Raw genomic sequence first — 20127 nt, 5'->3', positions numbered from 1 at the left:
GTGCAATAGTGTGATCTCGGCTCACCGTAACCTCTGCCTCCCAGGTTCAAGTGATTCTCCTGCCTCAGCCTCCTGAGTAGCTGGGATTATAGGCATACTCTACTACGCCCAGCTAATTTTGTATTTTTAGTAGAGACAGGGTTTCTCCATGTTAGACTGGTCTTGAATTCCCGACTTCAAGTGATCCACCCACCTTGGCCTCCCAAAGTGCTGGGATTACAGGCATAAGCCACCATGCCCAGTAGACATGTTGATTGTTGATTTCAAAGTACCTTCTGGATCTCCTGGCACCATCTCTCACCAGCTGAACTCCAACCAGGGAGCCCACTTATGCAGTCCATTCAGGTTCTTCCTGGATCTCAGAGGACAGCAGGGAGAGATGGAGAGTGGATTTGGAAGGACAAACAGATTATATCCAGCAAATTAATAAATGTCATAAAGAAGACACACAAAATAAGGATTGAAATACTGTTAGCAGGCCGGACGCGGTGGCTTATGCCTGTAATCCCAGCACTTTGGGAGGCTGAGGTGGGTGGATCACGAGATCAGGATATTGAGATCATCCTGGCTAACACAGTGAAGCCCCGTCTCTACTAAAAATATAAAAAATTAGCTGGGCGTGGTGGCGGGCACCTGTAGTCTCAGCTACTTGGGAGGGTGAGGCAGGAGAATGGCGTAAACCTGGGAGACAGAGCTTGCAGTGAGCCGAGATCGCCCACTGCCGTTAGCAGCAAAAAGATTGTTGGTGGCTTTGCATCACATAGTGTTATTAGTGTCAGATTCTCCTCCATACTTAGGTATTTTTTGAGGGCCTGTACTTTACCCTCAATGGACATAGGATATAGTTCTTACTTTTGGGGAGTTTTGTGAGGGTTATAATACATCATGGTTAAATAGTTACCCTTTTTTTTTTTTTTTTGAGACAGAGTCTTGCCCTGTCACCCAGGCCAGAGTATAGTGGCGTGATCTCCACTCACTGCAACCTCCGTTTCCTGGGTTTAAGTGATTTTTCTGCCCTGTCACCCAGGCCGGAGTGTAGTGGTATGACCTCCACTCACTGCAACCTCCGTTTTCTGGGTTTAAGTGATTTTCCTGCCTCAGCTCCCCTAGTAGCTAGGACTACAGGCACGCGCCACCAGGCCTGGCTATTTTTTAGGTATTTTTGGTAGAGACGGTTTTGCCATGTTGTTCAGGCTGGTGTCGAATTCCTGGCTTCAAGCGATCCACTTGCGTTGGCTGTCAGCCTCCCAAAGTGCTGGGATTACAGGCGTGCGCCACCTTGCCCAACCATGGTTAAATAGTTCTGATAGTGGTTACCTCTGTGCAGGGAATCTGAGTGGCTGGAGGACAGGGAAGGGAAGATTTTTTTTTTTCCACTTAATTTTCCTTTATTCCTTTGGATTTGTATCATGACCGTATTATCTATTCAAAAATGTACATTGAAGTTTTAAAAAGCAATCTTAGTGGTTATGTAATTAAGTACCAAAGTGAACAGTATGGACCATAGGTAGTGGTGGACTGTTGACCTGTGGGCTGAATCTGGCCCTCAGAAGGATTTTATTTCACCAACATGGGGCCTAGCATTTTCTTTCATGGAGTGATCAACAAGTCGTAAAGGCAGATTTAATAGAGGCCGTGAAGGCTCAGAGATGACTGAGGCTTTGCTCTTTGGTGCCTAGGAGGAAAATTTGTGTGACAGGGCAATCAGGAAGCCTCATTTATGGCCGGTTAGATTTGGGTGACTGTTGAGGCGTGAGAATGGAAGGGACCAGCAGGCAGCTTGGAAGTCAGAATCTGGTGCAGGTGAGTAGCCAGGGGGAGATGCAGACTTGGCAGTTGTCAGCATGGAGATGCATTGGGCCAGGATAAGGTGGAAATCCAGCAAGATCAGAATTTGGGCCATGTAAATGCTGGAGACCCCCTGCACCTTCCACTGCTCAGGCCTATTTTATGTGAATAGACAAGTTCTGTGAACAAGAAAGAGGGAAAAGCAGAAGAGCAAGAACAGCCTTGAGGAACATGGAGCCAGGATGAGAAAAATTAGAGGAGCCCCTGAAGGAGAAAGGGAAGCACTAGGCGAAGTGGTGTGGAGAGCCAGCGGGTGAGCAGCTCTGTGACTTCCCCTCCTGGATTGCCTGCAGTCTAGGGCCAGAAGAGTTTTATTTTCAGGTTCAAAGAGAAAGGACCCATTTCCCCATCTTAACCCTCTTTTTTATTTTTTTGAGACGGAGTTTTGCTCTTCTTGCCCAGGCTGGAGTGCAATGGCGCGATCTCAGCCCACCGCAACCTCTACCTCCCAGGTTCAAGCGATTCTCCTGCCTCAGTCTCCTGAGTATCTGGGATGACAGGGATGTGCCACCATGCCTGACTAATTTTGTATTTTTAGTAGAGATGGGGTTTCTCCATGTTGGTCAAGCTGGTCTCGAACTTCCGACCTCAGGTGATCTGCCCGCCTTGGCCTCCCAAAGTGCTGGGATTACAGGCGTGAGCCACTGCGCCCAGCCTCTCATCTTAACCCTCTTAACCCTTCAGTGTTTACATGATATCCAGCTTTTGCCTCATCCTGCTTCCCACAGATGTCCAGACCAAGATAGAACCTGTCTCTCCATGTTCTTCCATCAACTCTGAGGCCTCCCTGCTCTCAGCCGACTCCTCCAGCCAGGTGAGCACCAACTTCCTTCCTCCCTCCAGGTGCTCCAGTGAGTTCCTCCTGACCTAGAGGTATGAGAGCTTTCTCTTCTTCAGCTCCTTCTCCTTGACACTCCTCCTGACTAACGTATCTCTGGAATGCCCCACATAGGCTTTTATAGGAGAGGAGGTCCTGGAAGTGAAGACAGAGTCCCTATCCCCTTCAGGGTGCCTCCTATGGGATGTCCCAGCCCCCTCACTTGGAGCTGTCCAGATCAGCATGGGCCCATCCCCTGATGGCTCCTCAGGTAATGGGGTCTCCTGACACTTGGAATCCCTAGTGAGAGGCCTGTGGTCCTGACATTTCTTGTTTTTTTCTCTCACCTTCCTTCAGGGAAAGCCCTGCCCATCCGGAAGCCGCCACTGCAGCCCAAACCTGTGGTGCTAACCACTGTCCCAATGCCACCCAGAGCTGTGCCTCCCAGCACCACCGTCCTTCTGCAGCCCCTCGTCCAGCCACCCCCAGGTACTGAAAAAGAAGAAAAGGGCCGGGCGCGGTAGCTCACACCGGTAATCCCAGCACTTTGGGAGGCTGAGGCAGGCGGATCACCTGAGGTCAGAAGTTTAAGACCAGCCTGGCCAACATGGTGAAACCTTGCCTCTACTAAAAATACAAAAATTAGTGGGGAGTGGTGGCAGTCGCCTGTAATCTCAGCTACTCAGGAGGTTGAGGCAGGAGAATCATTTGAACCCAGGAGGTGGAGGTTGCAGTGAGCTAAGATCATGCCACTGCACTCCAGCCTGGGAGACAAAGCGAGACTTCGTCTCAAAAAAAAAAAAAAAAAAAAAAAGATAAAGGAAAATAAAATAATTAAAGAAGGAGAAAAGGAGGCGGGCTGCATTGACCTTGTCAGGGAGCTTGCAACCATTGAGGCTCCCAATCCTTGGGTGCTCTGGTGTGGGTGTGGACACAAGGACCCCACCTAGCGCACAACCCTCTGACCTCCTCTGCTCACTTGCCCCAGTATCCCCAGTTGTCCTCATCCAGGGTGCTATTCGAGTCCAGCCTGAAGGGCCGGCTGCCTCTCTACCACGGCCTGAGAGGAAAAGCATCGTTCCTGCTCCTATGCCTGGAAACTCCTGCCCGCCTGAAGTGGATGTAAGTGTTGGGGAGGAGAGGAGTAGGGCGAGTGATGGGAAGGGAAGAGGGAAGTCTGTCATGGAGAGAACTGTGGGATGAGGAGGGAGTTGAGACCTAGGAGCAAAAAGTGAGGAAGCAGACCCATTAGATCATTCTGGGGGTCCGAGTGGACTTCTGTTTCTATATGAATATCAACTCCAGGTAGTTTTAGGGTGCTTTAGGTTTGCTGTCACTGCAGATGGAGAAATGGGGTTGGTCTCCATAAATTAAAGGCAAGGAAGTCATACTGTACTATACGACTACGGTCGTGGCCATAGTTGGGGAGGGAGGCTGCCTCCTGGGAGAAAATCAGGTGGACTGTATAAGTGGTATAACAAGGTTAAACTTTGAACCCTACAAATGTGGGTTGACAGGAAGAAAGACTTACCAAGGAAAGAGTTTCCACCAGCATGGAGAAAGTTCTTCCTGCACTGTAACCTTTCCCACCTCTAAGAAGCAGTAGCAGGGCATGTTTGAGAGAAGGGTCCCTTCCCTAGAATGTCTGAGTAGAGAGGAAAAACCTCTCTGGCTGTGTAGGTGGGTCAGGAAGGCAGGGGAATGGCCGTGTGAGCTTTGGGTAAATCATTCCCTGGGGTTTGGGAGCATAGTCCCCCTCTGCCAACTCATCTGTCATTCTTTTTTGACCTTTCGGGTGCCTAGGCAAAGCTGCTGAAGCGGCAGCAGCGAATGATCAAGAACCGGGAGTCAGCCTGCCAGTCCCGGAGAAAGAAGAAAGAGTACCTGCAGGGGCTGGAGGCTCGGCTGCAGGCAGTGCTGGCTGACAACCAGCAGCTCCGCCGGGAGAATGCTGCCCTCCGGCGGCGGCTGGAGGCCCTGCTGGCTGAAGTAAGACCAGTCTGTCCCTGGGAGACCAACAGGAATACAGCCTCCTTGGAATGAGTCCCCTTTTTGTTGTCTCTTTCTTTGTGCCTTAGAACAGCGAGCTCAAGTTAGGGTCTGGAAACAGGAAGGTGGTCTGCATCATGGTCTTCCTTCTCTTCATTGCCTTCAACTTTGGACCCGTCAGGTGAGACCTTCCTTGCTTCACTAGAACCTTCCATGTGGAGCCCACCTTACAGCCTCCTAGCTGCCTGCTTTGGCCCAGGCCATTTCCTTATGCTTATACACAAATGGTTCTGGTGTCCTTGGCACCGACGATGTGTCTGGTCAGCCGCTTCCTGCTCCATTACTTTTCTTTTTTTTTTTTGGAGACGGAGCCTCGCTCTGTTGCCCAGGCTGGAGTGCAGTGGTGCGATCTCGGCTCACTGCAACCTCCGCTTCCTGGGTTCTAGTGATTCTCCTGCCTCAGTCTCCCGAGTAGCTGGGACTACAGACGCACACCACCATGCCCAGCTAATTTTTTGTATCTTTTTAGTAGAGACAGGATTTCACCGTTGTTACCTAGGCTGGTCTCGAACTTCTGAGCTCAGGCAATCCACCCGCCTCGGCCTCCCAAAGTGCTAGGATTATAGGCGTGAGCCACCTTGCCCAGCCTCCTGCTCCATTATTTTTCCAGTGGAGAGTAGATGATGGTGATAATGTTGGTAGAAATAGTGACTATTAAATGCTTACTGAGTTCTAGGCTCTAGGTGATGCACTTTCTTTTTCGTATGTAGGGACCATCCTTATTCCCATCTTACAGAGGCAGACTGAGGCCTGTGTAACAGATTGCAACTCAAGCAGTCCATCTGCGGAGCCCTTATTCTTAACTAGACACTTGATACAGCTGAAATTCTTCATTGTGCTCCATCCCTCTTTATCCACAGCATCAGTGAGCCTCCTTCAGCTCCTGTCTCTCCTCGGATGAACAAGGGGGAGCCTCGACCCCGGAGACACTTGCTGGGATTCTCAGAGCAAGAGCCAGTTCATGGAGTTGAACCTCTCCAGGGGTCCTCCCAGAGCCCTGAAGAGCCCCAGCCCAGCCCCACAGACCAGCCCAGTTTCAGGTGAGGAGAGAGAGAGAGAACCCCCCTCTCCTTTGAGGGTATGAGTTGGTCTTCTCCCCGCTTTCGGTGAGGGGAACCCAAAACTTTCATCGCCTTCTTTGTTGTGGGAGTGCTGGGCAGTCTCCAAGTGTGGTCTCCTTCCTACTTCACTCCAGGAACCTGACAACCTTCCCTGGGGGCGCCAAGGAGCTACTACTAAGAGACCTAGACCAGCTCTTCCTCTCCTCTGATTGCCGGCACTTCAACCGCACCGAGTCCCTGAGGTGTGGGATTCATCCCTGGGGCATCCTCCCCCGGCCTCCCAAGGCCCTGTGCAATCAGCCTGACTGGCCTGTGTACTAAAGCGCCAGCGCTCCCTGCCCTCTCCTCACTCCTGTGGGTGGGCAAGGAGGGTGGGAATCTTGGCCTGGCATGGAGGTCCTGAGCCTCCTCCATTTGCCCAGGCTTGCTGACGAGCTGAGTGGCTGGGTCCAGCGCCACCAGAGAGGCCGGCGGAAGATCCCTCAGAGGGCCCAGGAGAGACAGGTAGGGCGGGTGGCTGGTTCAAGGAAGGCCACTTGAAGACAAGGGCTGAAGGCCTCGTCTGGGGATTCCTAGTGGGCATCTCGCTGTGGAAGTTTGAGGGATCGTTTGAAGGAAGTGGAGGATTGAGTGGGAGGTGGCATTAGCTTCCAGGGGCCGTTTGTCTCTTTCCCTTTTCCCTTTACCCTCTCCAAATCCTTAGATACTTCTCCTTCCAGAAGTCTCAGCCACGGAAGAAGTCACCTCCAGTTAAGGCAGTCCCCATCCAACCCCCTGGACCCCCGGAAAGGTGAGTGTGGGGTGGGGTGCTTACTTATTAAGTGAAATTCCACTCTCAAGAACTGTACCCCCAGTAGCTGTCCTGTGCCTGTCATTACTGTCACCAGTGGAATTATACCTCCCTCCTCCACTCAGGGTCTCCTGTCTTTTTCTCTCATCCTGCCCCCTTCCCTGGTAGAAACTGAGCATTGGGCTTAGTTCCCCTCAAATCCTATTTCCCCACCTGCCTAGGGATTCTGTGGGCCAGCTGCAGCTATATCGCCACCCAGACCGTTCGCAGCCAGCGTTCTTGGATGCAATTGACCGACGGGAAGACACGTTTTATGTTGTCTCTTTCCGAAGAGTGAGTGTCTCTTGCCCTCACATCTCTGTCACCCCAGGTTACCAGCAGTCTGTCTTCAGTGGGGGGATGTAGAGTAGAGCTGGGGAGCCTGTTGGCATCTTTGCCTCCACCCTTCCGGCCTGGCCCCTCTGTTCTCCAGGACCACCTGCTGCTCCCAGCCATCAGCCACAACAAGACCTCCCGGCCCAAGATGTCCCTGGTGATGCCGGCCATGGCCCCCAATGGTAACTCTTTCCCTGCTGGGTATGGGGGCAGTTCCAACAGGGAGATCCAGCCTGGGAGCTGAGGGGGAAGGGGGAGAGGAGCAGGGCATCCAGAGAGCTGCTGGATCCACAGGTGAGAAGCAGCAGGAAGTGGGTGGAGGGAAGAGCACCATGCAGGAGACTTTGGGAGGGAGATGAGGGTGAGGGTCCTTCCCTGGTGAAGGTGCTTGGGTAGATGACTGGGCAGAGGCAGGTGGGCGGGGAACCTGCTAGACTCTCACTTCCTTTTTTCTCTTGATGTCCTCTCCTGTGTAACCCCACACTCATCAATGCCCTTTTCTTTTCCTACCCCTCTCCTTGTCCCTGCACCGAACTGTGTCCCTGCCATCCTGTTTAACTCCCACTATGGATCTGCCTCCTCACTATTGCCCTTTCCTTTCCTCTCTGCATACCTCTACTTTTCCAACCTCCTCCCCTCCTCCCTCCAATCCCTGTTTGCCTCCCCGTCTCCTCTTCCTTAACTCTCCCCTTCTCACAGAGACCCTGTCAGGCCGTGGGGCCCCGGGGGACTATGAGGAGATGATGCAGATCGAGTGTGAGGTCATGGACACCAGGGTGATTCACATCAAGACCTCCACGGTGCCCCCCTCGCTCCGAAAACAGCCATCCCCAACCCCAGGCAATGCCACAGGTGGCCCCTTGCCAGCCTCTGCAGCCAGCCAGGCCCATCAGGCCTCCCACCAGCCCCTCTACCTCAATCATCCCTGACCTCTGCCATTCACACTGACTTAGAACGGGAGGAGGGGGTACCGGGTGGCCAGGTGGGACTGTTTCAAATTTCCCTGATCCCCAGGCTTGGGGTAATCGGTAAAGGAAAGATCAGGTATGGGGGTTAAGCACTTATTTGAGGTGGGAGTATTCACCTCTCTTCTCATCCCTTTTTAGAATATAGAGCTCCTCTCATTCCTATGAACCCCCAGTCCCAGCTTCTTTCTTTGAGGGGATTGCGTGAGGTTCAGTTGTGGGGTGGGTGGTGGGCTGCTGCATATTCTTTGTTTTGTTTCTCTGTTATGGCAGTGGAGGTGGGAATTTAGTCCCCAGGTGGGACAAGGGAAGTTTTTGCATTTTGGAGCTAGTTACTGGGAGTAAGGGAGGGTGGCGGGGGGAGTACAGGTTTATGTGTGTGCATTTCTTTTTTATTATTATTAAATAAACAACTTGGAGGGAGTTGAAGGAGTGGTGGCTGCCTTCCTGGCTCGTGATGGGGAGTCTGGGGGAAAGTGGCTTCTCCAGAGCCAGCATCAAAGGATCAAGCACTGAAGACATAGCTGGCTCTGAGGTGGGGTGGGTGCAGGATCACAGACCGCATGTCATCCCCTTGCCCCACCCCCGCAAGTCTGGGGTATATCTGTGTCTAGCAATGATGTCCTATGGTGGGACAGACTAGAGGATACGCATCCCTGGAATGAGAGTCAACAGGAAAGATGGGCCCCCACACCCTTCAGGGTGAGCAGCCTCTGGGTCTCCTGCTCTCAAGCAGGTTCTCCCCCTCCTCTTGCTGTCCAGGATGAGCAGCTCAAACAAACAATGGGAGCTGGGGCCAGAGGCTCAGAGCCCAGAAAGCGGGGGCCTTGGTGAAGAAGGGATGATATTTGGAAGGGAAGGGGGATGTGGCAGGATATCCTCTAAGCCCTAAACTGGAGGGGACTGAGACTTGAGAGTCCAGATGAAAGACTGAAAAGAGTGGGGCAGGCAGAAAAAGCTGTGCATTCTTATTTTTTAAATTTTTGTTTGTTTGTTTTTGTTTTTTGAGATGGAGTCTCACTCTCTCGCCCAGGCTGGAGTGCAGTGGCGTGATCTCGGCTCACTGCAACCTCCGCCTTCTGGGTTCAAGCAATTCTTCTGCCCCAGCCTCTCAAGTAGCTGGGATTACAGGCGCCCACCACCACGCCCAGCTAATTTTCGTATTTTTAGTAGAGATGGGGTTTCACCATATTGGCCAGGCTGACCTCATGATCTGCCTGCTTCGGCATTGCAAAGTGCCCGGCTAGGCTGTGCATTCTAATTAGGAAGAAGGGGAGCAGGACAAAGTGAGGGGTTGAGTCTGAGGCCAACCTGGGAGAATCCCCCTCCAGCTGCTCCTGTCCAGCAGTGCCTCAGGCCTGACCCTGCAGGAGTGTCCTGGGTCAGCTGGAGGGTGTGAGCTGGGTCTGGGCTCAATGCCCAGATGACTGGACAGGGGCTGCCTGGCCCATAGCCCAGGCCTGAAGGAGGGAGGAAGAACCTCATGTGTCCAGCCAGGCAACCCTCACACCCCTCCCGCTGCCGTCACCCATTACTGTGTTTGGGGTGAAAACAGACCAAGTAACTATGGCAACCTGGAACCAGGGCTCCCAGGAACTAGACCTTTCCTCCCTCCAGAGGGCAGCCCAGCTTCTCAGCTGTGCTTTCTATCCCAGAGTCCTGAGCCTTATCCACCCTATCTCTGGAGGGGGTGCAGTGAGAACAAGGATTTTGGAAGCACATCACCTGAGCTGGATTCCCTGCCCTGTCTTTCATAGTAGGTGTCCTTAAACATTCTGGGCCTTAGTTTCCTTTTCTGTAAGATGGGATGTTCCTACCTCCTAATCAGGGTTGATGACAGGATGAAAGATGACATCCTCAGTGCCTGGTCCATAATAGAGACACCTTTTCCTCATCCCTTGTCCCTTTCTGTCTCCATCTCTGTTGTGCTTCTCTCTCCCACTTTTATCCAATCTGTGTTCCACTGTTTCATTGTCCAGTTGCTCTTCCTCCTTCTTGCCCCCAGTTCGGGAAAGTACTTGAAGTGCTGGCATCTCAGTGGGGGACCCTGGGGTAGGACATCCTGCTCCTCTGCTAAGTGGCAAGGGACAGCTGGCACTTTGGTGTGGATGAGACATCAGACCTCTCTTGGCTGAGGGAGTGCGGTGGTGGGAGGGATTGAGAAGGATGGTGGGTGGGTACCTGATGTGGGGTGAAAGCTGGGCAGGCTCTGGGCTGCTGCCCTCTAGGCCCATGTGGATCTCTATTCCTCTGGCCACTCAGCATGCCAGGCTGCTGTCACTCCTGCACCTCTTTGGCCCCTCCTGCCCTATGCCTGCTTTGTCTTTCTGTTCTGCTTTCCTTATGCCACCATCTCCTGCTTTTCTTCCTCAGGATCCCGCCTTTTGTTCTCTCTCATCCCTGACCTCATCATCCCTCCCTTCCTCTTTCTAGACTTCTTTCCTGCCTTTCTTTGCTCTCTACCTCATTAGCAGTTATCACGACCTCTTTTTGACCCATTATTCATCATTGTTTTTTTCTTCTTGTGTATCTTCCCCACCCCATCCACTGCTTCACTGTCTTAATTTTTTTTTTTAATTTAAAAATAGAGGTGGGATCTCACTATGTTGCCCAGACTGGTCTTGAACTCCTGGCCTCAAGCAATCCTCCCATCTCGGCCTCCCAAAGTGCTAGGATTGCAGGCATGAGTCACCGTGCCGGCCTTATTTAAAAAAAAATTTTTTTTTAATTCACTGTCTTTTTCCTTTGTTCTTCTTGGTCTTTTCATCTGCTGCTGCCGCTGACCCTGTGCTTGTCACCTCCCTTTTTCATGCCACCCCCTTTCTATTTCCCATTCTGCTCCCTTGTCCACATTTCTTGCCCCTTTCCATTATTTCCTCTCTTTTCCCCCACTTTGATCCTCTCCTCCTCCTTCCTTCCCCCACTCCCTTCACTTCCCACACCAGTTCTCCGTCCTCTTCCCAGCTGTGGGGGCCAGCACTGGGGAGCCTGATGTTTGTCTCATCGTTCTGCTATGGCTTCTGGATACAGCACATCTGGATTCCGGGGCCCAGATGTGTGGTTGCCACAGCGACCTGGGTCCCTGTGGTAAATACAGGCGCCCACCCGCCTCAGAGCAGAGAACAAAACAATTGTGTGACTTTCTTTTGTCACGAGATAGAAATGTCCTTCCTCCTCCCTTCTCCCCACACCCATGTCTCCAGGCAAAGGAAGTTTTAAGGGTCCCAACCCTTCTTTCTGAGACTCCCTTGCCCCCTTTTCAGCTGTAGCCTCTTAGTTCTCTCCCATCTTTCATCCTGGGCTCTGTCTTTTCATTCTGTGTTCCCCATCCTCACCCCACCCCCAGTTCTCAATAATGGAGTGTTGACCACCCCCTTCCCCATCTGATGCCATTTCTTCTAACTGAATCTACACAATACCTGGATGCAGAAAGAAGTTTCAGAAATCTGGATTCTCCACCCTTCTTTGTACAAGTGCTTCAAAGAAGCCACTTTGTTTGTTTGTTCCCTAAGTCTTCAATCCTTTCCTTTCCTGGAGTTGTTTGGGGAGGAGAGGGAATACAGGCTTAGGAATCAGAACACCTGAGTGAGGCCCACCTTCACCACTACTAACTTAGTCCCTTGAACAAGACCCTTAATGTCTATGAGCCTCTGTTTCCTCAGCCACAAAGTGGGATTAATGCCTGCACTGTGTAGGAAACTGTTTTGTAAACGGAAGCCCGGCACAAGTGTTTTCTATCTTTCCCCTCTCTGGGACTGCTTTCTTGGACTACCGCCCCTGGCATCTCTTGTTCCCCTGTCTTCATCCTTCAGGTCCTTGCCCTCAATTGCCCTTACTCTTCTGTGTCTGCCTTCTCTCCTCCCTATCTTTCCTTTCCTTTTCTCTGTCTGTCATCTCTTTTCCTCCTGAGGTCAGGACAGAAACTTGGAGGATCATTCAAGGAAGGAGGCTCAGAGCTGAAGACACAGGGACTGAGGATACAGAGAACAACCGGAGCTTGTGGACGGTTCTCAACAACACTGACCTTTCTACCCACCACCCAGGACACCTCAGTGAAGCCAACCCCAGCTCTGACCACTGGGCTTCCCTGCCTTCACGCCTGGGCTCATTACTCTTTCCCCCTCCTCTCTCCCAGTCCTTTCACATTTCAGTGTTGACTTGCATTTATTGGTCACCTACACTATGCAAGGCTTGGTGCTTTTCTTACAAAATGTGAACATGTAAGACATGAGCTTCTCCATGAGCCTGGAAACCAAAGGGTAAACCAAATGGTAAACAATGATAATTCCAGAACCTGAAGCTATATCTGCTAAGCGTCCAGTGGCTTCCCCGATGCCTTATAAGCTTGTGTACATCTGGAATCCCACATTTCTCTCTGAGACCCCAACAGTGGGCTTCCAGAACATCCCAGCACCATCCTTCTGGCTGTCCTCTCTGGCGTCCCTGGCCACCCTCTGTGCCAAATGTACTTATGTTGACCATTCTTCCTAAATAATAAAGCCAGGATATAGGGCATAGGCACAAAAAAAAAAAAAAAAAAAGATACGACCATGAAGCAGAAATCTGAAGGGGTCAGAGGAAATTCATACTCTGTTCTGCCCTGTGTGTGCGATGCTGTCTCCAGACCCTTCCTCATCCTTTCACTGCTGTGCTCCCCACCTCCTGCCAGGAGATCCTTGGGAAGCTGCTACCTACTCCTGGCTCTGGGGGCTTCAGGCCAAGGCAGAGGAAGGAAGCTGAGCCTGGCTCTGTCCAAGATGCTGACTTCATCCTCCCCATCAAAGCCAGGAAAAAAACAGCCACACACACCCAGACACACGGACACACACGGGGACACCCACGCGAAAGCCCATGTGTGCCTTTGCCCTTGGCCACATGGAGCTTACCAGGCATCTGGCCACAGCCACATGCAATGCAGGCACGCCCTGACCCAGGAACACCACACACCTGCCACCGTGGGGATCTGACCTGGTGTGCAGGCACCTGGGCTGCCACCCATGTGGCAGAATCAAGCACATATAGGTTCCTTCACGTCCCTTTCACTATCACCTGTGACTTGGCCAAGTTACACCTCAGTGGTGAGGTTTGCAGCGGGATAGAGAGACTCAGTCCTCACCGTGAAGCTGGGGGTAGTGGGTTCCCACTCAGCTGGGATATTTCTCCTCTGTAGCAAAAGTCTCTTTTTCAGCCCCTTGTCAGGGCAGCACATGGGGAGATGAAGCCAGGGAAACACCCAACAAACTTATATTGGGTATGTCTGTCTCCCTGTTCCCCATGTCCTCTGGCTGTCAGTTTTCTGCCTGGGACCGGAGATAGAGTGCCCGTTTCCTCCAGCCCCTACCTCTCCCTGCCTCTGCTGCTGCTCCCCTGCAACACCCAGGCACCAGCCCCCCACCCTGCTTTCCACCACTTCACCCTCTATTCAGGTGACCCAACCTAATATTTGCCTCCTGCCTCTAGCCCTTTCTTCAACCCTAAACCTTCTTCCTAACCTTCAGGCTTTCCTTCCTTGTCTCCCCTCAACCCCAGCTTCCTCCCCAAGGCTTCTTTGTCCCAGTGTTCACCCAGGCCCTTGCCCTGCCAGTGCCTAAGCCTCACCTGCTCTTTCTCTAGGGACTTGCTGAGGTAGGAGAATGCAAAGGAGGCAGTGACAGGAGAGAGACTGAGCAGAGCAGACAGGGGTGGCTCAGGGACGGGATAAGCAGAGAAGATAGAAAGAAATGGGACTAGGGCAGGGCGGGGACTTGGGGTCCCAGAGATGGTCCCAGTTGGAGAAAGAGGTTGCCTCCTGCCTCCGGCCCCCTGCCCCTGCTCCCTGCTCCGGACTGCCAAGGGAGAACTGGTGAGAGGATGAGGGCGCCAGCACTGGCTGATAGACTTGGGGTGCGATCCAGAGATCTAAGCTAGAGCAGTAGCTGGGAAGAGATGGGAGGGGAGCATGGGGGAGGAAGGGGAAGGGGGCTGGCCACGAGGAAGGATATAGGCTGAGAGGAAACCACTGGGGTCAGAGATGGGGGGCAGCAGGTGGGGAAATGGTGGGGAAAAAAGAAATGGCAGGAAGGGTGGGGGATGTCAAGTTGGGCAAAAATTAGGGTGAGCGTTAAAAATGGGATAGGGAAAGGACATGGGAGGTAAGACCAGGGCTGGGGGTTGAGATGAGGGTATAGTGAGACAGTGATGCTAGACAGGGAGTGGGGGCTGGGGTGGGGCAGGACAAGAGGAGGGGTGGCATGTGGGAGGGCCTGGGAGGGGTGGGAGGACCTGCCCTATCTCCGCTCCCCTCCCTGACCTCATCCTGGTCCTCCCCTTCTCCTCCCCTGCTCGCTGCAGACTCTCTCCTTCTCACTGTCGCTGCCGAGATCCACAGGCGGTTGTGGCTCAGCCCCTGTTGCAGGGGACAAGTGAGGGCGACTTTCCTGTCCTGCCCTGAGACGCCGCCCTCCCGGGGTTGGGGACAGAGCAGGTGCAGAGGCACTGCAGCTGCCCGGTTGCCCAGGTAAGGAACAGAGTTCTGGGGAGACCCAGAAGGAGAGGCAAAGGATTTCTCGCCTATCCCCACACCCTAGGTGAAGGTGCGGCAGGTGAGCTCTCAGCAGTGCTTCCAGAGCAAGGACTTCTGTTCAGGACAGAGGACATAGGAGCATTCACTGGGAACCAGGCTCCCTGTGAAGGAGTGTCTGGGAGGAGAGGGTGGTATGTGTGTGTTGGGGTGGGCGGTGTATGTCAGGGCTTGGATGGGATGCAGACAACTGAGAGGGGCTGGGAACAAACCCAGGGACTCCGAGAGTCAGATGGTGGAAGCAGGGTAGAGGTGGTTATTGGTGAGGTGAGCCCCTGGGCCCTGGAGGTGCTGGGGCTAGCGGGAAGATAGGACTAGGCTGAACTGGTGACCAGCTGAACCTCGGAAGGAAAGTGCTTGCGGAATCCCAAGTGTCGGGCTGGAGCAACTGAGCCCAGGCTCTGGGCTCCAGGCTCCAGGAGGTGCCAGAGGGTGCTGCTTTGGGCATCCAAATAGGGACTCCCTAGGTGGCAGTGTGAGAGTTGCAGGGAGGGAGGTCTGGGAGATCTCTTGAGGAAATACGGAAATGGGACGGTCAGGACTCTCGGGTCTGGGAAGTGCACAGAGCCTGCAGAGAGGATCCTAAAACTTGTTCTTGGCCAGAGCTCTGCACTCATGACTCACGGTTCAGCAGGGCTGGGATGACTGAGAGATGCCTCTGGGGGCACAGGGGCTCCGTCTTCACTCTGTGCCCTTTCCAGGCTCCCCTTGCCTCTGTCTGTCTGAACCCGAGCTCTCCCTCACCCCGCCCTCCCCACCAGTACACGTGACACGCCCCGGGTGGGGCGGGCGGGCCCCTTATCTCGCCTGGAAAGAATTTAATGGCATAGAAACAACTGGAAGTGGAACTGAGAGGAACTACTGGGAAGGAACTCGGAAACACCACAGCTGCTGCCTGCCCCGCCCCTGCTTCCCGCATCTCCAGCCCCTCCTCTTTTCCCTGATCCTGCCTCCAAGTCCCTGGGGACCCAGCACCTCAATTCTTCAAACTTCCTTCTGCTCACTCCAGACCTGGCCACTAGGTGCAGGACCAGAAACTGCCTTCCTGTCTCTCATTGCACCCCTAACCATTTTCAACTGGAGTCTGGAAATCCTCTCTCTTAATTTTTCCATTCCTAGGCCCATTAGCTCCCCAGAATAAGGGGCATCTGGGTTCCCCAACCCACCCCTCCCTGACACCTCCTTCCCACCTGGTTCCAGCCCAATGTCTGGGACCCCCACATTCCCTTTTTAGTCTCACTCCTGGAATCCTGTCTTCACCTCTCATTGCCAGATTCAACTGGTGGTGTAGCAGGAGGGTCAGAGGGAGACATGGGGGTGGGACCATAACCCCCATCTCTGGAACATCTCTTATGGAAGCCAGCCCTCTTGCCACCCCTTGGGACCTGTGCAGTCCCTAATGAGCAAAGTGTCAAAGTTGGCTACAACACTGAATACCCAGGAAGCTGAGTCACAGTTTGGGAAGATGCCCCCATCCCTGCCAGCCCTCCAACTGTGGGGAGGGTGCCAAGAGGGTGAGGCCATATCTCCCCTCAAACACGCACTGCAGAGAACCACTCCAGACATAGTGGCAGGGGGAATGGTGAAGGGGAGACACAAGAGACACCCAATTCTTTGCTTGCCCAGTACTGAGAGAAGAGCAGAATTCTTGCAGGAGCTGGAATGGGGAGCTGGAGGGGTGGGTGGTGGCAACAGGGCAGGGAGGGAGATCGGGAAGGAGCCTCTGGGTGTGTGGTCAATGGAGGCTGCTGTGCTCTTCTAGACCAATCTCACCAGCTTTCTGGAAAAGCTGCTGAGCTCTCTTCACTCCTTCCTGCTGCAAAGACCCTCTCTGCTTTCCCCACTGTGCAGGGAAAGGTGAGGAATCCAATTATTTGGGGAGGGGCACTGGACATCTCACAGAGGCCTCCAGGGGTACGGGGAAGTATGGTGGAGGCCATGTGTCCACTGCTCCCCACTGGGGAAGGGCCTCCTATTCGGTTCCTCTCACACCATCCAGATTCTTTCACTCACAGAGCTGACCTCGGAGCCAACAAGAAATCTGCCTTCTTAGGCATCAGCCAATGACTAGGTGTGGAGGAAACCTGAAGGGGAGATTGGGTGTGTGTGCACGTGTGCCTGGGCACCCATATGTGTACCTGCAAGGATGCAGGTTTTGTGGGTGGATTTGTGTGTCTGTGCAGGTATGTTTGTATTTGTATTTGTGGATGAGCACACATTAACATATTTGTAAGTGTACATGTGTACACATATTTGTGCAAGCGCTCCCATGGTGTGGGAGTGATTTGCATGGCCTTAGACACAAAGTGACAGGATTTGAGGGTCAGCCAGAGCCCATCTCTTACCCAAGGGTACACTCCAGGCTGAGAGAAGGGCTGGGGGGACAGGAAAGGGCAGCTGTCTGTATGCCAGGCCTCTTGGCCTGGGCTTTCTTGGGTGGGGAACCTCTTGGTGTGGAAACACTCTGTCCCTGTTCAGCTCCCTTTCCGTCTCTTGCTGGCTGGTAGTAGAATGTGATGGCTGGTAGCCCTGAAAACTCCTTTTTCTCTGATCCAGGAGAAAAGTCTAAGAGTTGAAAGCCAAAAGATGTGTGCGTGTTGGGCGGAGGTGTGTGTGTGTCACAGTCACCTCCACCTACCAGTAACATATCCCCTACTCCTCACTGGTCAGCATTTCCACACCCACCCTACCCTCCTCCTTCCCCCAGCCTCTGGTCTGGAAGAACTGGGCACCTTTCAGCATCTCAACTCTTCACCCGAGCTGAATCCTGCCTGGACCCTCACACTGCTGTTCGCCATAGCCCTCTCTCCTGTCTCATCCTGGGACCCCCCTACTACCTTTTCTCCCACCTCTTGTCTCTGTGTTCTCCCCAATCCCTGCCTCAGTAAACTCCACAAACACACACAACTGGGTAACCATCATGTAGATCAAGAAATAAGACACCTTTAGCCCCTCAGAAGCTGCCCAGCATGCCACTACTAGTCACTGCCCCCGCTAGAGTATCACACTTCTGACTTGGAGCACTACAAATTAATGTTGCCTCTCCTCAAACTTCACATAAATAGAAGTATGCAGCATGCTGTTTCCTGTGTCTGGCTTTTGTTCAACCTCATCTTAGTAAGATCCATCACACTACTGCATATAACTATAATTCATTCCTGCTTTATTTTATTCCACGGTGTGAATAAACCACAATTTATTTAATCTATTCTACTAATGTGAAATGGTTGGGTAGTTCCCAGTTTGGGACTATTATGAGCAGTACTGCTATGTTGGGTATATTCCTAGGAGTGGAATTGCAGGGTCATAGGGTTTGCATGTGTTCAGCTTTAGTACATTTAGTAGATTCTGTCAAACAGTTTTCCAAAGTGCTTGTACCATCTGGTCCTGCCAGGATCTCCCCTGGCCTGGCCTCTGATTCTGCCTCTGCCCTGGTGACTGTGTCTAACCAACTTCCAGTCCCAGACACTGTCCGTGGTCCTAGCCCTGACCTTGGTCCTGCCCTTGGTTCCAGCCTTAATGCTAGTCCTGCGTTTATATTGAACTTTTCATTCATTCATATAGTTGGTAAACATTTATGGAGCACCACTTATGTGCCAGATGCAAGGATACAGCAGCTAAGAAAGAAAAATAGGTGCCATGCCTGCCCTCATGGACTGTATAGTCTAGTGGGCAAGAAAGTAATAAAATAATCTCACAGTATATTTATATATTATTTTGGACTTCAAAAATAAAAAAAATATTTATTTATATATGATTACAAATTGTTATAAATGCTACAAGTGAGAATGGTGTGATGCTGTGATACCACATGGTAGGAGGACCTGACCTAGTCAGGAAAACTTCCCTGTGAAAAAAATGGCGGGCTGAGACCTGAAGGATGAGAAGGCCAAGAGAGAAGGGAACAGTGTTCCACACGGATGGAACAGCGTATACAAAGGTCTGGGGTTGGGGATGGGCACAGAGAATGTGAGGGACTTGAAGGTCAGTGGGGCTGGAATGGAGGGAGGGAGGGAAATGTTATGGGAGGTGAAGTGGGGGCAGGGGACACATGATGGTAGGGCTGTTTGTCAGTGTTCTAAGAGAATTTGGAAGGGAGGCACTGAAGCATTTTGAGGAGAGGGACATCCTGATTGCATTTGTGAGACTGTAGAGGACAAGGGTGGAAGCAAAGGGAAGAGTCAGGGCTGGACACAGTGGCTCACACCTCTAATCCCAGCACATTGGGAGGCTGGGGTGGGAGGATTGCTTGAGCCCAAGAGTTCAAGGCCAGCCCGGGCAACATAGAAAGATCCTGTCTCTACCAAAAAAAAAAAAAAATTTAAAAATTAGCTGAGTGTGATGGCACACACCTGTAGTCCCAACTACTCAGGAGGCTGAGGTGGGAGGATTGCTTGAGCATAGGTCAATGCTGCAATGAGCTATGATTGCGCCACTGCACTCCAGCCTAGGTGACAGAGTGAGACCCTGCCTCAAAAAAAAAAAAAAAAAAAAAAAAAGATGCAGCCAGGAAGCAGTTGCAGTTGTCAGGCAAGAGGCGGATGGAAGTTTGGATTAGAACGAAGGTAAGTGAGAGAGAAGGAAATGAATTAAAGAGATGTTTATGAGAAAATACAGGTAGATACAAGGAAATACGGTGGCACCGAATGGGCTGTTAGGTTTCTGGCTTGTAAAGCTGGATGAATGGCGGGGCCCTGAGTTTCAATGGGGAATTCTGGGAGGGAACGGTATACAGGAAAGTGACCATGAATTCAGTTACAGGCATGGTGAATTTGAGGTGCCCAAGTGGAGATGCCAAGTAGGCAGGTGGATATATTGCCATGGAGTGAGAGGAAGATGACAGGAGTGTTTTACAAGTTGGTGTATAGTTTGGAAACTGAAGTCATGAATCTGGATGAAGGTACCACGTGGATGACTAGAGCAGCAGGTCTATTAATTTAGTAGAAATTTGTTGCACATTACAATCATCTGGGGAGCTTTTAAAAATACTGAATAAAATTCAGTTACTTGGTCATTCTAGTCACATCTCAAGTGTTGCAGAGCCTCATATCCCTCCTGGCTACCATATTGGTCAGCATGGATACAGAATGTTTTAAAAGAGAAGGGCCAGGCGCAGTGGCTCATGCCTGTAACCCCAGCACTTTGGGAGGCCGAGGTGGGCAGATCATCTGAAGTCAGGAGTTCAAGACCAGCCTGGCCAACATGGTGAAACCCCATCTCTACTAAAAATACAAAATTAGCCGAGAATGGTGGCACATACCTGTAATCCCAGCTACTCCGGAGGCTGAGTCAGGAGAGTCGCTTGAACTCGGAGGCAGAGGTGGCAGTGAGCAGAGATCGTGTAACTGCACTCTAGCCTGGGCGACAAAGTGAGACTCCATCTCAAAAAAAAAAAAAAAGAAGAAGAAGAAGAAGAAGATGCGGTGAACTGTGTCCAGTGATTTTGAGAGAAGTTGAAGGTCAAGCAAGATGAAGACAAATGTCTCTTAGATTTTGTAGCACCAAAGTCATTGGGAAGCCTTAGAGGGAGCTGTTTGGTGGGTTGGAGGGAGTAGAGTGGATTGAGGCATGCATGGGCTATAGGGAAATGGAAACACCAAATACAGATAAATCTTGACAACTGTGGCCATGAAGTAGAGAAGAGAAATATGTGGTGGCTGGAG

The 20127-nt window shown here is 52.0% G+C and overlaps 2 protein-coding genes across 3 annotated transcripts in view; both read left to right on the top strand.

Annotated features, from left to right (window-relative positions):
- ATF6B (activating transcription factor 6 beta) overlaps positions 1-8337 on the top strand; it is a 12769-nt gene extending 4432 nt beyond the window's left edge. For both annotated transcript variants that reach the window (XM_011969416.1, XM_011969415.1), the window contains exons 6-18: positions 2577-2662; positions 2801-2936; positions 3023-3154; positions 3654-3787; positions 4469-4654; positions 4744-4835; positions 5575-5754; positions 5910-6017; positions 6198-6279; positions 6495-6565; positions 6787-6898; positions 7038-7122; positions 7640-8337. In XM_011969416.1, the coding sequence (XP_011824806.1) occupies positions 2577-2662; positions 2801-2936; positions 3023-3154; positions 3654-3787; positions 4469-4654; positions 4744-4835; positions 5575-5754; positions 5910-6017; positions 6198-6279; positions 6495-6565; positions 6787-6898; positions 7038-7122; positions 7640-7869 (1634 nt within the window). In that variant the 3' untranslated portion in view covers positions 7870-8337. The remainder of the gene's footprint in view (positions 1-2576; positions 2663-2800; positions 2937-3022; positions 3155-3653; positions 3788-4468; positions 4655-4743; positions 4836-5574; positions 5755-5909; positions 6018-6197; positions 6280-6494; positions 6566-6786; positions 6899-7037; positions 7123-7639) is intronic.
- Positions 8338-14204: 5867 nt separating this feature from the next.
- Positions 14205-20127, top strand: part of TNXB (tenascin XB) — a 62814-nt gene continuing 56891 nt past the window's right edge. Inside the window, exon 1 of the mRNA XM_011969443.1 lies at positions 14205-14401. The gene's annotated coding sequence lies outside the window, so the exon portion shown is untranslated. The remainder of the gene's footprint in view (positions 14402-20127) is intronic.

The sequence above is a fragment of the Mandrillus leucophaeus genome, unplaced genomic scaffold (genome assembly GCF_000951045.1).
Source record: "Mandrillus leucophaeus isolate KB7577 unplaced genomic scaffold, Mleu.le_1.0 Scaffold890, whole genome shotgun sequence".
In the NCBI taxonomy this organism is placed as follows: Eukaryota; Metazoa; Chordata; class Mammalia; order Primates; family Cercopithecidae; genus Mandrillus; species Mandrillus leucophaeus.
Note: the sequence above shows the minus strand (reverse complement) of the source record. Positions and strands in the feature narration are given on the sequence as shown.